Source organism: Ovis canadensis, chromosome 5 (assembly GCF_042477335.2).
Source record: "Ovis canadensis isolate MfBH-ARS-UI-01 breed Bighorn chromosome 5, ARS-UI_OviCan_v2, whole genome shotgun sequence".
Lineage (NCBI taxonomy): Eukaryota > Metazoa > Chordata > Mammalia > Artiodactyla > Bovidae > Ovis > Ovis canadensis.
The window spans coordinates 81,468,128-81,485,068 of NC_091249.1; the positions used below are offsets into that span (position 1 = coordinate 81,468,128).

Consider the following 16,941-nt stretch of genomic DNA (forward strand, 5'->3'; position numbering starts at 1 on the left):
CTAACATCTTGATTTTAGCCCAGTGAGACCCATTTTGCAATTCTGAACCACAGAACAATAAATTCACGAAGCACTAAACTTGCTGTAGTTTAAAAAGCCAATAGAAAACTAATATACAACCCATGTCCCTCGACTCCAAAGCACATGTTCCTACCCCTTGTGCTACAGGGCTTAACTGTTGGATGAGCTAAACCAGGAACTATAAAGATTGAAATCTAATCAGTCATATCATTTTGAGTCTAAGGTTTTTCAAATATTTCTAAACCATACAGCAAAAGGTATGCATAATTTTTACATATGCCTCATAGTTTTGTGAATTTTGAAAGGATGTGGTTATGGGCTTTGACATCAGAAGAGAAGCTCTGCGATGTTGACTGAACGTTGATAGAGAGATAACATTGGAGGCAAGTTGCCTTTGAACAGCTCTCAGAAGATCAACTGCCTCCCCATCGCATTCCTTGCCCTGAAGCTGTTTCCTCTGGTTGTGCTGAGGGGTGATGCGTAAGGTGCATCACTTTTCAAGAATTGGATCATGAACAACTTTATCCTCCTGGAAGAGCAGCTCATCAAGAAATCCCAACAAAAGAGAAGAACTTCTCCTTCAAACTTTAAAGTCCGATTCTTTGTTTTAACCAAAACCAGCTTGGCGTACTTTGAGGACCGTCATGGGGTATGTGATCGCTCTATTTTGTCTATTTTTAAAATAGCATTTTATAGTTAGATTGGGCTGAATCATGAAGATATACATACAATAAAATAAGAACACAGAAAACACAGATGTGCTTATTATAACCACCTAAAATGTATAGTAAGAGTAATTGGGAGAGAACATGGAGAGTAGTCAAGAAAGGGTAATTATATCAGGTGATTTCAGTAAAAGAGTAAGTTTATTGCTTATTAGCTTGTCTTTCCTCTATAAGGTTAAGTTTAACTTTTAAATTTACTTTACTTGGCAAACGAAATGGTTAAGTGATGGGTCCCATTCAACATTTTTATGGATTCAATTTTATTTGTCTCAATGTCATCACTCACCTGACATTTAAAATAATAGTCTCTGGGCATTTAACTGTCTAAAATTTACAAAGCCCAGTGGTAAACCTCTTCATCCCTTGGAGAACTTCCCAGGAGACTAGGGTTATCACATACAAAATACAATGCAGTACAGACCAGCAGTTCTTACCAGAAGACTACAGCTGCTTAGCTAAGTCAGTCTTTATATTTCTAAAGATATTCTTATATACCATAACATCAGTAATAAAAAGAGCAACACAAATAATCATAACAATGCAGTTTGGTACAAAAAGCACTGGAAGAGGCATCAGGGGACCAAACTCCACTTTTCTCTAGGTGAGTTAGCCTCAGCAAATGTCTGCGTCAAGTTCTTTCTTGATAAAATGAAAGGACTGGAAACACCGCCTACAACATTCCTTTCTTCTTTAAAATCCTTTGTTTCTATGAAGTAGCACTTGTACAGCCCACCTCAGCAATTTTTTGAAGCATGTTTGCCTTCTTGCTATATCACTGATTTATTTTTCTGTCATCAGAAAGGTAGCAAAAACAGCATTAGGTGCTTGATGGTCACTTAGAGACAAAGGCACTCTGATTCTTGGCAGGACCAAACTTAGTAGGTGTAGGCATGAGTTTGGGTCTTTTGAGAGCTGGGATTTGAAGTGTTCAATGATATGGGGTCTTGAAAGAGGCCAGGCCAGGTATGGAGCCTACAAATGCCCAAACTTCTAAGCTGCTGGTGAAATAATACTGCCTGTTTTTTACAGGTGAAAAGACATGCTTGTCTTAAGTAGATTCTTACTGATAATAATCCACCAGTCAAGAAGAATATGGAATTACTTACGTGCAAGGCCCCTTTAGTAGGTATTCAATATGTATTCTTTGACTAAATTAACAGAGGGCCAACAGCCAAGTTTTCAACCTGGAGGATTCATCATTTAGAGCTGATTAATCATATGACCTTGGTCAAATTGTTTCCAACTGTGAATGGGACATTAGAAGCTCATGTTTCATGTTTAAAGAGTTTTCATTTACATTTAAATATTTTTTCAAAGTCCATTTTGTGGTTTTTACCAGTTTTTTTCCCTGACTCAACATTCAACATGGTGTCATCTCATGTAGTTAGTATTGATTGTTTCTGAGCACAATTATTGCTTGTGAACTGTTTGGTTGTGAGTTCTGTACAATGGTATTTGCACACAGTCCTACAAAGATAATCTTGATTCAGAATTTTGTTGGTTATAATTTGCATGTAGAAAAGGTTGTAAAAAAACTCAGTTTCTTCATTTGAGCATTATGAAAATTCTAGAACAATTAATTCATCCTTGGGAGCCCTGAGCTACAGTTTTTAACATTTCCATATGGGATACAGCAGATATATGTTTCACAAACGTCAAATTTCTTATTTTGTAATGCCTATGCTTTATATTCATAAATAACATTTTAAAAAGCATTTCTCTAAATATTATAAGAATTTACTGATTGTAAAATTTTTCAGTTACTGAAAAAGACAAGATATATTCGTTATTATTATTTTTTCTCTATGTGACATTCCATTGCTTACAGCCATCAATTTGCACACAGGAGTGCATTGTTCATTGCCCATAAACGATAATAGTATTACACCTGTGGGAAGAAAAGGTTTTAAACATGTGTTTAATTTATTTTTTTAAATGAAAACTCAGTTCTGCCATTTGCAAAATGGGTGTTATAATAGTATTCACTTCATGGGGGAAAAAATGGTAAAAATTAAGAGAGGATGTATTTAAATAGACCTATCTGAAAATTTCCATTTTGGTAGATCCAAAAAAAGGGTCATATATTGGCAATTTCATATAGTTCAACTTAATTTATAAAGAACTGAGCTTAATAAGTCCTGTCACCTAGTAAACACCTAATAAAATTTAGCTACTATTTGTATCATCATTATATCTGTGAAGGAGAATGAAGGGTGGTATAACATAATCATTTCAAATGAAGGGAAGTATTAAGGATTCTTCCAAGTCAGGCTAACATCAGGGTCTTGGGTTCCCTCTCTTCCATGACTAAATACATGTGTGTGGGGCAAGATATACCTGCAGCATGAGATGTATGATTTTGGGTCAACATTTCCCCTCTCTAGGTCTCAGCTTCTTTTTCTTTTTTCTTATTTATAAAATTCTGTTCATTGCAGCTCTAAAATTCTGTGGATTTATGACATATGAAAACAATTCTTCCACATATTCAGGAACGAATACTGTAGTTCTGCAAAATAAATATATTTTTTCCTAACTTCAAATCGCCATGCCCATTGTCATTATATTACATCCTGATTGAGCATTTTGTTTTAACATGGATTTAGATCTTTTATCATATGCCTGTTTGCCATACTGAGATGTGCAAGTGTTTTCAGTGGGGCCAGGAAGCCCCTTCATCATGCTGGAGTAGTGGGCCAAAAAGAAGCAGAGAGTTGGCAGGTGGTGGCTTTCTGGCAGCCGTGATTTCAGACACTCCCCTGTGCCTGCCAATATCTTAGCAAAGTGGTCCCTGTAGTTGGACACTCTTTAACAGAGGACAAGGAAAAATGAGGGTCTATCTGCTAAATGCCAGACAATCATTGTAATGGCAGTTGCAGTAGAGAATATGGGAGAGACTTTGTAGTGTTTGCCAATTTCTGTAGTGTAAATACTCCCATCAAGATCAATTTCAAACTACTAATGTAAGTCTACCAGCTAACAGAATTCCTGAAAATTTAGCTATCGGCTCTCATGGGCCAACACAAGCAGGCTCCAGCACATCACAGGCAGGCTAAAATAAAAATAAACTCCTGGGAGGTAGCTACCTGAACAATGTGCTTAGTTGCACAAGACTGATATCAGACCCTTTTGGGGGGTTAAAGAGAGAAATGGTGGGCTTCAGGCACTCTGAGTAAGCACAGGATAAGAGGGGTAACACACATAGGAGACAAGTGTCACAGAATGGTGAGGCTAGAATAGTCAGCTAGTGGTGGGTTCAAATGGTGCTTCTTTCACTTTCTAGATGTGGGATCTCAGGCAACACATTTAACCTCTTTAAGTCTCTGTTTCCTATTTATAAAGTAATGACCCCAGCACTACCTACTTCAACCAGTGTTGAGTATTTCATTAGAAAAGTATGCTGTAAGCTTGGTACTAATAGGATCATCTTGATATTCTGAAATGCCCTTGGGAGAAAAGGAAAGGTTTCCCTATTTTAATGACTCGCTGTACCTTAGGAATCAAGTTTGCTGTGGTTACTGTGGCACAGGCGCCATTACCATTTATATTAGACAGGAAAAATAGTCAAAATCCCCATTCTAGTCAGTGTGTGGATAGGCTGACTACTCCTCAAGGATACTTCCCTTTAGCCTACTGATCTAGTGGCAGAAACATCTTTGTAACATGCATCCTTCCTAAACTAAAGATGGCAGGTAGGGAGAGTGTCCACTTTCCTTGCTTCTGGCAGCAGTATTGCACAGTGGTCAAAAACACAGCTCCTGGTGTCAGATTTGGGTCAAAGAGCAGCTTTACCACTTAAGAGCCGTGTGGCTTTGCAAAGGTTGCTTAATGCTGTGTGACCCTCTTTAACGTTATTTACCTGTTATAAAATGATCACTCCTCAATTTTTTTAAATGAGATGAATGTCATCATTATTTTAATAATAACAGCAACTAATACTTACTATTTACTATTGTCAGTCACTATGCTAAATGAATTATTTCACCTAATTCTTATACCTACCTTGTAAGTTAGGAACTACCATTACCCCAATTAACAGAGCATATAACTGAGGCAAAGAGAATTTAAATAACTCACTTATGTCTCCAGAGGCAACACAGCCTCCTGATGAACAGTTCTTATCACTATGAACAGTTGTTGCTGTTAAGCAGTTGGGGTCACCACTGGGTTATTACAAAATATGTAATGCCTTCTTGCTCTAGAGTCCTCCCTGTAAAGGCAGTCTTGAAAATCAGCAACCACACTACACAGGTCTTCTGCAATGAAATATGTGATGAGCTCTATCATTTCCACATACAGTCCAGGAGAAATCTTTGTCTTCTTCCACTTCTGGGAGCTTCTACCATGTCTCCAAACTTTGGTGCTAAAAGTTCCTCGAGGATCTGTCCGTTTCTCTCCATTTCCTAGGAAGCTGCCAGCATCTCTCAGCTGGGATTGTTGCCGCCTCCTAATGGTCTCCATGCACCCGCTACACCTTCTCCCTGCACCCTAGTTCCCTATCCCCACACCCATTGTACCCTCCCCACCGCCACTCCATTCCCCACAAGGAAGCCAGGGTAAGCTTTTCACGTGGTGACTGTGGACTGTGATCATGTCCTGATGACCCTCATCAGAAGATGGCATGTCCCTTCAGTGGTTGTCCCTTTACCCTGAGAGTGGACACAAGAATCTATCACACTTTCTCCTCCATCCCAGTTCATGCTCCTCGGATCCTCTCTCACTGAGTGCCAACCATGTGAAATTTTCTTCAACTTTAAGACCTCCATTTTCAATGTCGATTGCTTGAAGAAGCCTTCCTTCATTTCCCTAGCCTAGGTCATCTATCTTATGCTTTGCCCCAGCAGCAAACATCTTTCTTTCAGCATGCATGCCAAAGTTACAATTATCTATTTATTACTGTGATTATTGTGTTAACGTCATTCCCCTACCCTACCCTCCATTAGACTATAAGCTTTACAAGGGCTGGTGCCCAATTTGCCAAAGATGGCATCACCAGTGTCTACCACAGTGCCTAATACCTAGTATTCACTCCTTCAAAATTTGTGAAAGAAAGAAAGAAAGGTGGGAACCAAGGAGGAAGGAAGGGTACGAGGTATAGACACAGTTGCAGAGGTTAAAGTTATACACATGGTCCCTTAACAGAACAAGGCTCAGCACCAAAAGAGTTGAGAACAAAACTAGCGATACAAGATTTCAAACAGGCAATTCCTGGGTGCAGGGGTAAATAAACAGAACTCCCTGGAGGTAGCAGTTCATGACTAGCCTTGAAAGATAAAGAGGAGGATTCAGGAGGTTGGAGTTTTAAGATCTGGGTCAGAGACACAAGTAAAAACCAACAGGTGGCCAGTCACCCCTCCCACCTCCTTTTAGAAAGAAACACTGCTTTCTTTCTCCCTCTACCCTGTCTTACCCTTCCATTCTTCCCTTTTACAGCTAAATTCTTTGTAGACAAGATTCTCAGAGCTACCCCAGGATTTTTGCTTGAGACGTTCACCACTCATGGTCTCTCTTCACTTCATTCCTATGTGACTGAATTATCTTCTGGCTCGGCTCCCACTGACACTCAAGACTCTGTACAATCTACTCTCCACACACCTAGAATAGACTTTTGAAATGAGAAATCAGATACAGTGCCCTGCTTTAAATCCTGCTGTGACTGTTTAGACGACTGTTAAAATTAATTCTCAACCATGGCCTACAAGACTCTTCATCCATGGCCCCTACCAGCCTCTTAGATTCATTTCTTCTGGTCCCTTCATCCATCATGCTTCTATCATATCTGCCATCTTTCTACACCTTGAGCACCCTAAGCTGTGCCTCCTGATAGGGCCTTTGTGCTGAGGCAGGACTATGGTGAGATACACTCAAGGGGGCGCTCACTTTTAGGTCCTGCAAGGGCAAGGTCATTGCACTAGCTACTCTCACTGGAACACTCAAGATTTTTGTAGGATTGGTTCTTTATTATTTTTCATCTCTTCCAGTATTTTCCCAGAATCTTGTTTCTTTTTTTCTTTTCTTTTACAATCCATGGATACTTCAATACCTCAGTATCTGTACTTTTGATTGGATTTATTGATGTGCTGCTCTGTTTATTTTCTGTCTCTACATCCACTAGAAGGTCACTTTCATGACAGACTGCCTCACTCATCCCTGTATCACCAGCATCTAGTAATGTGCTGAGCACGTAGTAGGTGCTCAATAAATATCCAGGGAATCAATGAAGGTCACATAACTCACACTGATTTCAGAAGAGCATCTTGGAGCTAGAAATGTGGGTCTGGCCAAGTCAGGCAAAGAAAAGTTAAATTCCAAAGCAAAATACTTTGTAATTCAGGCCACTCAAAGTGAGGGATGTGTGGTTTTGATGTCTGCATTAGCAGAGTTTCTTTGAGAATTGATTTTTGTGTGTGATGGGATGTTGATGTCTTATGAGATAGCCATTGGATAGAGAATTCTTGTTTTACAGGAAGATACTCACAGGTTAAAATAAGATTCTATTCTGACTGCGCAGAGACTGGTGCATCCATTAATCAGTTTCTGCAGTAAAAATAGAGCACAGGGCAAGACTGTACATGTGAGGGCTTTGTTCCTGACTCAGTCTGGAAAAAAGGTTTAGAAGGAACGCCCAAGGGTTCAATTTCTTGAACCATGAGATCTGTATAATGATGTGATGTCTTTATCTCAAACTCAGAAATGAACCCTACAGAAAACAATTTTAAAGCTTTTCTCAAATTTTAAGGGTCAAATAAAATAGTAATCTTCAGCTAGCAATAAATTCTTCCACTCTTCAATGAGTTTTAGGCCTACTGAAAAAAGTAGGTCTTCCAGAACCTAATTTTCATCCAAAGATTAGTTTGAATTTGCCTTCAAATATTTGTGGGTCTCACTTCAAGTGATCCGGAGGAAGAAACAGAAGCTCTGACATGGTTTCCCATACATATAAAATTCAGCTCCTTGAAAGTCAATAAAGTTGTAGGTATTTTAATAAAATAAGAATCTGATCCAAACTCTTATTTTGCCATATAATTCCCATTAACCTAAAGTCATTTGTAAGTAGATTTATCAATATAGTTTCCTTTTTGTATATTTAAAAGTCACAGAAATTATACCTGCTTATTACAAAATACTCAAATATGAGACTTTCCTCTCTAAAATGACATATATTTGTGCCAAAGTTTTATTATTATTATTAACTTAACACTGGATCAAGGAAATGTTTCTATTTTGATATATGTAGATTTATTCATTTGTTCAGCACACACTTCCTGTGTACCTGCTCTGTGCTGGGTGCCTTGCTAGAGACTAGGAATACAGTGGTAAGTAAAAGAGACAAGGTGCTTGACCTCATGTTTAAACTCTAGTGGAGGAAACAGACAACAAGCAAGTATACAAATACGGAGAGCAGATATAGACCGTTTTAGATTCTATGGAAAGATTAAGTGGTTTCTGGGACCAGGTGGGAAGAGTGGTCAAAGAAGAAACTTCTGTCTAGGCTGAAGCTTGAAGAATGAGAAAGAGTCAGCCAAGTGAAGAAATGGAAAAGGTCATTCCAGACAGCATGAAGTCTCATGATAGGAAAAGACCTGGTCTGTTGAACACATAGAGTTACAGCACCCTTCTTCCAGGGATACTTGGTCTAGAATCATCCTACTCCATATTTTGGTGGAAAAGTGCCTGATGTACCAACACTGAGAACCTCAGACTAACACTGAGCTTGGGTGGTGTTTAACAGCAAAGACTGAAAACAAGTTAGAATCAGGTTAAATCCACTTCAGTTAATCTCCTGAGACAGAGCAGCAAATCTTCACATCTCCATACTGTTAAAAACACAAAAAGATGAAACAATTATACTCAATCATTCTCCAAAGCTCTTTTGTCTAAAGACATGAATTTACTGCCTCTGTGAGGATGATCTTTATTCTCAAGCAGATATAAATTTCATGTAGTTATAATGCATGAAAATATTTATTCTTCATTTTTTCTTTTTCTATTATCCTTTTTAGATACATTTCCGTTTGTGGACTCCAAAGTAATAATTTTTCTCAAATATATGTTTTTTTTAAAATAATCAAGTTGTTCATGTCAGAGATATACTTATCTATTTTCTGTACCAAACACATTGACAAACTTATCTATCATCTGCTATGGGACTGTCAGGTTGTTTTCAGATGCAGTGAAAATGCTTAAAAATAATAATATACCTAATATAGAATAGCCTGCTTTTTAAAATGCCTCCTTACAATAGAGTTATGTGGGATGCATCAGGGGATAGCATTTTCTGATCTCTACCATTCATTGTTACATAATCTTCCAAAGAGACTGAAGCAATGCTTGGGACCACCAATATTTACCAGTACCACTGGAGAAGATTACGTTTCTAGGAAGAAACTAATAAAAACAAAAGAATCCCACTGTTGTGGTGATCTTCAAATACACTATTTTTATAGGTTTTGAATGTTATAGTGAGAGAGAGGGAAAAATATAATATTCTATGCATGAGTAAGTTTATTTGATTTAAAGTAAGTCCATGTGTATGTAGATGAACCCACTCCCTACATAGTAGGAATGAAGGAGTGGCCAAAACCTCCTACTCTGCAAGATATTAGTCTCCCTAATTGATGATCTTAGGGCATCTGAAAGGTTTACATGAATGAGCTCTTTGGGTTAGATCATCAAACGTCTGTATCAAGAAGTAAAAGAAATACAGGGGCGTATAACATAAGCCATTTTTGACTGCTCTGTAGAGGTCAACTCTAATTTTAGATAGGGCCTCAGGAACTGAAACTCTCAAGCAGACCATAATTCTGGAATTCTAGAAAAGTGGAATGAGGAGAGAAAGCAACAACACAGCAACTTAATGGGGATCTGGTTCTGATTAACCTGGGTTACTTTGTTCAAGTGCTTCTTCTATCTGGGATTTGGTTATCTTGCCCATAGTGCCAAGGGACTGGACTAGATCAAAGTTTTAAAATGTTTCTAAGCATGAAGCCCCTTTTTAGTACAGAATTATCTGTTCTATTCCCATTCGTATACATGAAGCAGAAGAGAAAGTATTCTAGTTGAAGCAAGAACAAGGTAGGCTGTCCCTACCCTCTTGGCCTTACCCTTGACCAGCAAATATCACCTAGGTGCTTCCAATTCTATGATTTCAGTCTCCCAAGGCTATAAATTGAATAGTAGAAATGAAAAGATAAAAGCTAGTTGAGAAAGTCATTTCACCTTGAAGCCTCATCTCTAACATAAAAAGTCGGACTGAATGATCTCTAAAGACCCTTCCAGCTCAAAAGAAGTAGAAACTATGTGATTGTATCTCACTGCCAGTGATATTAGGAATTCACAAATAGACATGGAGATTAGGTAAATATGGAAATCTTTCCAGGAAGTAATACATCTAAGAGATGATTAATAACTGTCAGTTAGTTCAGTCGCTCAGTCGTGTCCGACTCTTTGCGACCCCATGAATCGCAGCACGCCAGGCCTCCCTGTCCATCACCATCTCCCAGAGTTCACTCAGACCTGCGTCCATCGAGTCCGTGATGCCATCCAGCCATCTCATCCTCTGTCATCCCCTTCTCCTCCTGTCTCCAATCCCTCCCAGCATCAGAGTCTTTTCCAATGAGTCAACTCTTCGCATGAGGTGGCCAAAGTACTGGAGTTTCAGCTTTAGCATCATTCCTTCCAAAGAAATCCCAGGGTTGATCTCCTTCAGAATGGACTGGTTGGATCTCCTTGCAGTCCAAGGGACTCTCAAGAGTCTTCTCCAACACCACAGTTCAAAAGCATCAATTCTTCAGTGCTCAGCCTTCTTCACAGTCCAACTCTCACATCCATACATGACCGCAGGAAAAACCATAGCCTTGACTAGACGGACCTTAGTTGGCAAAGTAATGTCTCTGCTTTTGAATATGCTGTCTAGGTTGGTCATAACTTTTCTTCCAAGGAGTAAGCATCTTTTAATTTCATGGCTGCAGTCACCATCTGCGGTGATTTTGGAGCCCAAAAAAATAAAGTCTCTCACTGTTTCCTCATCTATTTCCCATGAAGTGATGGGACCCGATGCCATGAACTTCATTTTCTGAATGTTGAGCTTTAAGCCAACTTTTTCGCTCTCCTCTTTCACTTTCATCAAGAGGCGTTTTAGCTCCTCTTCACTTTCTGCCATAAGGGTGGTGTCATCTGCATATCTGAGGTTATTGATATTTCTCCCGGCAATCTTGATTCCAGCTTGTGTTTCTTCCAGTCCAGTATTTCTTATGAATAACTGTATGACTGATAAAAAGGCATGTTATCAAAATCCAAGCATGAATCCAAGAATGCATCCTAAAAAAGAAGGCCATCATTTCAAAATGTAACCAATGTAAAATTCAGAACAATATGAGCCAATATCTAATGAGTCCTTGCTGAGTGCCAGGGCACCAAATTGAGTGCTTTAAATGTATCATATCAGAAATATTCACAATAACCATATGCAGTAGACCCAATTTTTATCCCCATTGTATTAAAGAGGAAACAAAGGCTTGAAGAAGCTAAGTATCTATTCTTAGGTCAGACATCTGGGACAAATATTAAAATTGGATTAAGAGTTCTACAATGGGTATTCTCAGATGTAGACTTGTTTGGGTCTGAGAAGTCGTGTAATAGAAGCTATGGTGGCTGAGAAGGGAAACTTGGGACAAGGACTCACTGGTGAGTTTCCAGCACTGTTTAATGGAGTTCCTGAGCAGGGACCAGTAGGACCGCTCCTGTTACCCTAGCAGGAATGTTGTGTGAATGACACACAAGAGCAGCCAAACAACCACAAGGAGAGGACTGAACTTGCTCCTCTGGATTTTTCTAGTTTATCTTCACAATTCTTTAAAGGAGATAAAAGCCAAGTTCTGTTTTAGAGAGGAAGCAGTCAAGACACAGGGAAGTGAAACCATTTGCCCAAGGTCACAATAGTGGCCATGAGAACAAAAGCAACAACTTCCCTTGGGATCAGTGATTCCTAGTAGTTGATCCCACACTGCTTTCTTGCCTGAAAACAACCATCAGAAGAATTTATCAGTTCTTCCAATGATACTTTACTTTTAATTTAATTTAATTAATTTATTTTTGGCTGCCCTGGGTCTTTGTTGCTTTGTATGGGCTTTCTCTAGTTGTGGTGAGCAGTAGTTACTCTCTAGATGCAGTGCACAGATTTCTCATTGAGGTGGCTTCTTGTGGGAGTGTCCAGGCTCTGGAGCACAGGCTCCAGTAGGGTGGCGTGTGGTCTCCAGGAGTGTGGTGTGTGGGATTAGGTGCTCCACGGCATATGGAATCTTCCTGGACCAAGGGTGGAACCCATGTCCCCTATGCTGGGAGGCAGATTCTTATCCACTGTGCCATCAGGGAAGTCCTACAATGATACTTTATGTATACATATGTAAATACAAGTAAGCTTTCTTTCCTCCCCCCCACTTCTTATACAATGGTAGCACATTCTACCTGGGCTTCCCTGGTGGCTCAGATGGTAAAGAATCTACCTGTAATACAGGAGACCCAGGTTCGATCCCTGGGTCGGGAAGATTCTCTGGAGAAGGGAACGGCTACCCGATTCAGTATTCTTGCCTGGAGAATTCCATGGACAGAGGAGCCTACATATGCCTCCTAGGTTTTCTTTTGGTTGGTTAGCAATACCTCTTAGAGATCAATCTATACTGTATGCAAGGGGCTTCTTTGTTCTTTTTTTTTTTCCTTTGATTGCATAATTTTTTTTTTGTACAGATAAAAAAATCATCTTGATGGACTTTTAGTCCATTTCCATTTGTTTTGTCATTACAAACAGTGAGAAATGAATAACCTCATAGGTATCTCACTCTCAACATGTATAAGTATGTCTACATAGGGGTTCTTAACCAGGGGTGATTTTGCCCATCATTGGCAATGTCTGGAGGAAGTTTTGGTTGTCATACCTGGGGAAGGAAGTGCCACTGGCTTTGGTGAGTGGAGCTAGGGATGCTAAGTATCCTACAAGACACAGAACAAACTCACAGCAAAGAATAATCCAGCCCAAAATGTGATTAAATGATAATGCCAAGATTGAGTAGCCCCTGGTCTACAGAAAACATTTCTAAAAATGGGATTGCTGTGTCAAAAGATATTTGCATCTCTTTTTTTGCTGAACATAACCAAATTAATCTCCAAGGAAGTTGTACTAGTCAACATTCTTCAGGGTCATGTGTGAAATGCTTGTTTTCTCAAAAACCTCACCAACAGTGTTATCATATGTGTTGATCTTTGCAAGTCTAATAGTCTTAAAAATGGTATCTCAGTAAAATTTATTTGTACTTCCATTACTATAGTGAATGAGCATCTTTTCATATATTTAAGAGTAATTTATATCCCTTTTACCCATCTTTCTATAATTTGTTAGTGTCTTCCATAATAATTTGGAGGAGCTCTTTATTAGCTAAAACCTTTGGGCAGACTAGTTTTCACTTTCCTTTTCATTGTCAAGAAATTGTTATCCACTTGCCAATCATTCTAGATAACTTATTCAAATCATTTCTGTTAAGAGTTTGTCATAGGGTCCACAAATTTTACTTTCTGCTGCACATTTAGTCTTACCTGCTGTTCCCTCCATCAACCAAGTAACAAATGTTAATTGAACATCACCTATATAGATTTCCTAAAATCTAATGACATTGTTATCCATCTATATACTTTTGCTACTAACTCTCCAGTGCTTGAAAAAGATACAGAAATATATTCTTTAAAGCTCTTTAAAAAGCTGACATACCCTATTCTGAAAAGAAAGAAGGCTTTGAAAGAGCAAAGACCAGAGGTGCTGAGAAACAAAATATGCAGGACATCATCAGGATCTACTCTGTACCACTTAGTTCTTGCTCTTAATTTCTACGTTAAGTCCTTTTCTCTCTACCCACTTGTTTCAGGAAATTTAAACAAACCTGCTTTTTTTAAGGCTAACATCACTGCTTTCATTGCTAAAAAGAATGAGGTTTAGGATCATTCTTGAATTATTCTAGAATTCTCAAAGACAGATATACCATATAAAAGCACACAGAGCTGCTTTATAAATCTATGAAGAAAGTGGCTATTACTCAAGAACAACATGAGAGGAAATATCATGAACTTGAACCTCTATGGATACAAGTGGCAGGTGCTGCCTGGATGCCGCTGACTGTTAATGGGGGCATGAAGAGCTTCATCATTTTGCACACCCAGCATGTGATGTGTACCTCTTGGCCTTCTCCTACAGTCATCTGTCAAAATTGTGTTACAGGGTAGTGTTTGTAAAATCTGTGACTGCTTTAAAATAGTACTTTTATTTTCCTGCTTAATAAATTTATATGCTCACTGCAAAAACTTGAAATATAGTAATATATAACTTATACTGCAAAAATCTGCCATGATGTCACCCACAAAGGAGAACCAGGATAGCAGCATTCCTACCTGTGCTATTTCTTTGATTATTGAACATATTATTATATATTTTATTATCTCTTTTCCTAAACATGAGATGCTGCTCCATCTATTGCTCTAAACCAGCTTTTTACATTTTAATATATGTATTTTCCCTTCTGTATAGACTAACTTTATTCTTTGTTGATGGCTACAGAATGGTCACATTGAGAAGGGAATGACATCCCACTCTAGTATTCTTGCCTGGAGAATTCCATGGACAGATGAGCCTGGCGGGCTACAGTCCTTGGGGTCGCAAAGAGTCAGATACGACTGAGCGACTAACATACACACACACACACACACACACACACACACAAAATGGTCACAAGATAGATGAACTATGACTAACGTGACCATTTGTCTATTGGTAGATATTTAGGTTTCTCTAACTTTTTAGTGTAATAAATAATGCCACAGGGAACATCCTTTTTACTGTGTCTTTATGTATCTTGAATAAATGTTTCCTTAGGATAGATCTTATAAGGCAAATATATTCATTTATTTTAGATAACTGCTTTTAAACACAATAAAAGAAATACATGTTTATGGTAAAACAGTGAAACTGTATAGAAGGACAGGAGGTGAAAAGAAAGGCTCTCTTTCTACTTTCTACTCTCAAACCCCAGAACCCCTCCCAGGAGTATCTGCTTTTAATAGTTTCTTGTGAGAAAATGCATTCATAATTTTAATAGAGGGTCTCAAAGTGCATCTGGAAACTAGAAGAGAGTATAGTCCTGTTTCCTTCTTTTTTCTTTTTCTTCTTTTTTTTTTTTTAAACGGGGGGAGCGGGTAGGTAAAATCCTTTTATTTTCAGGTAGTCAGGGTGCTACTGCTAACAAGATGGAAGACTTTAAGGGAAGCTTGAGAATTTTCCCCACAGCACAACCAGCCTCATCATAAACCACAGTGTGAAAAGCCGAGTTGAGGAAAGCCACAACTAAAAGGTCTTGTGGAAAAAAGGAAAGACAAGAGGGCAGGTGTGGGGTGGATCATAGTTTCCTGGCTTTAAGTCAGTCCAGAAGCCTCAAAATCTGCTACCTTAGCTCCAGACGCTCCCAGAACTTTGAAGGTTAGTGGGAGTAAAGAGGTAGGTCCAAGGGAAGATAGGCTGGGAGAGGAGAAGAACCAGCAGCAGCTAGTTATAAATTACACTGGTATTCTAGAAGATGCTGCTGTATACCTGAGTTGCAACTGTCAGCATCTCCATGACTCCCCAAGAACTAAATGATTTTTTTTTTTTTTTTGGTTTTATTTTATTTTATTTTTTATTTTTTTAATTTTAGTTTTTTATTTTTTAAATTTTAAAATCTTTAATTCTTACATGCATTCCCAAACATGAACCCCCCTCCCACCTCCCTCCCCATAACAACTTTCTGGGTCATCCCCATGCACCAGCCCCAAGCATGCTGCATCCTGCGTCAGACATAGACTGGCGATTCAATTCACATGATAGTATACATGTTAGAATGTCATTCTCCCAAATCATCCCACCCTCTCCCTCTCCCTCTGAGTCCAAAAGTCCGTTATACACATCTGTGTCTCTTTCCCTGTCTTGCATACAGGGTCGTCATTGCCATCTTCCTAAATTCCATATATATGTGTTAGTATACTGTATTGGTGTTTTTAAGAACTAAATGATTAACAAGACCTAAGAGAACTAAGACCAGAGAACTGAGACAACTTACTCGTTCTTACAGGGATTCAAACCATGACTTTTCCAAGTTCCAAATCTCTTCTTTTCTTTCCTGCAATGTGAGGGTTCCCCCTGTTGTAAAAGACCAAAAGCTGCATTGGGAGACTGGGAATGAACGCATGGGTTACCTCCAGCATGCTTTGCAGAGATGAAACTAGAATCCAGGAAAGCCCCTAAAACCAATCTTAGAACTGATAGCCTGCATTCTGATTGGGGTAGGGGAGAGCAAGCTCCAAGTTTCACCTCACATGACATCAGTTTCCATTTCAATTGCATCATTGTGCCATTTCAGATAGGGGCAATGGTTGTACTACACCCCAGAAGAAGCAGTGAGTGAAATATTCAAAGTGCCTGGTTAACATCATCATCAGAAAGACTTCCTCATTTCAAAGTGTGTTAGTTGCTCAGTCACGTCCGACTTTTTGTGACCCCATGGACTCTAGCCTGCCAGGCTCTTCTGTCCATAGAATTCTCCAGGCAAGAATACTGGAGCGGATTGCTACTTCCTTCTCCAAGGTCATTTCAAGGAAACTCTGATAAAGGTAGCACGTGGCTTCTTTTACAGTGTGATCCAAGAAAGTCTTAAAACCATCCCTCCCCTTTGAAAAACAGTTGGTTCCCTTTGAACAACACTTTCTCAGATGATGCCTGAAATTTGATTGTCAAATCTCCCTCTGGGCTTAAGTCTCTAATATTTGTCCTAACCCAAACTTTTGTGAAACAAGCCATGTCTTAAACTATCATGAAGTTAAACATTAGGTGAATGACTATCTGGGGAAGGTTTTGACAGCCCAGGGAAAGGGTAAGAAGAGAACTAAAGTCATCACATTTGCTAACATGTGAGCAAATGTGACGTAGCGGGGAAAACCAAGCAACTGGCCCCTTTTAAAGTTTTGTCCTGATTTTACAAATAATTGGCAAACAAATAACTCCAGAATGTCAAAATCACCAGGATCATCAGTTAAATATTAATGTTGCTCTCCCAAATGGTGGTTCCCATTACATATTTGCCTGAAAGAAAATCCCCAAAGGAAAGGTGAACACATAACGACAAGAGGG

At 38.9% G+C, this 16,941-nt stretch overlaps 1 protein-coding gene across 1 annotated transcript in view; it reads left to right on the forward strand.

The window, feature by feature from the left end:
* The first annotated feature begins 347 nt into the window (after positions 1 to 347).
* Positions 348 to 16,941, forward strand: part of ITK (IL2 inducible T cell kinase) — a 64,637-nt gene continuing 48,043 nt past the window's right edge. The window contains exon 1 of the mRNA XM_069592493.1: positions 348 to 670. Within this exon, the coding sequence (XP_069448594.1) occupies positions 533 to 670 (138 nt within the window). The 5' untranslated portion in view covers positions 348 to 532. The remainder of the gene's footprint in view (positions 671 to 16,941) is intronic.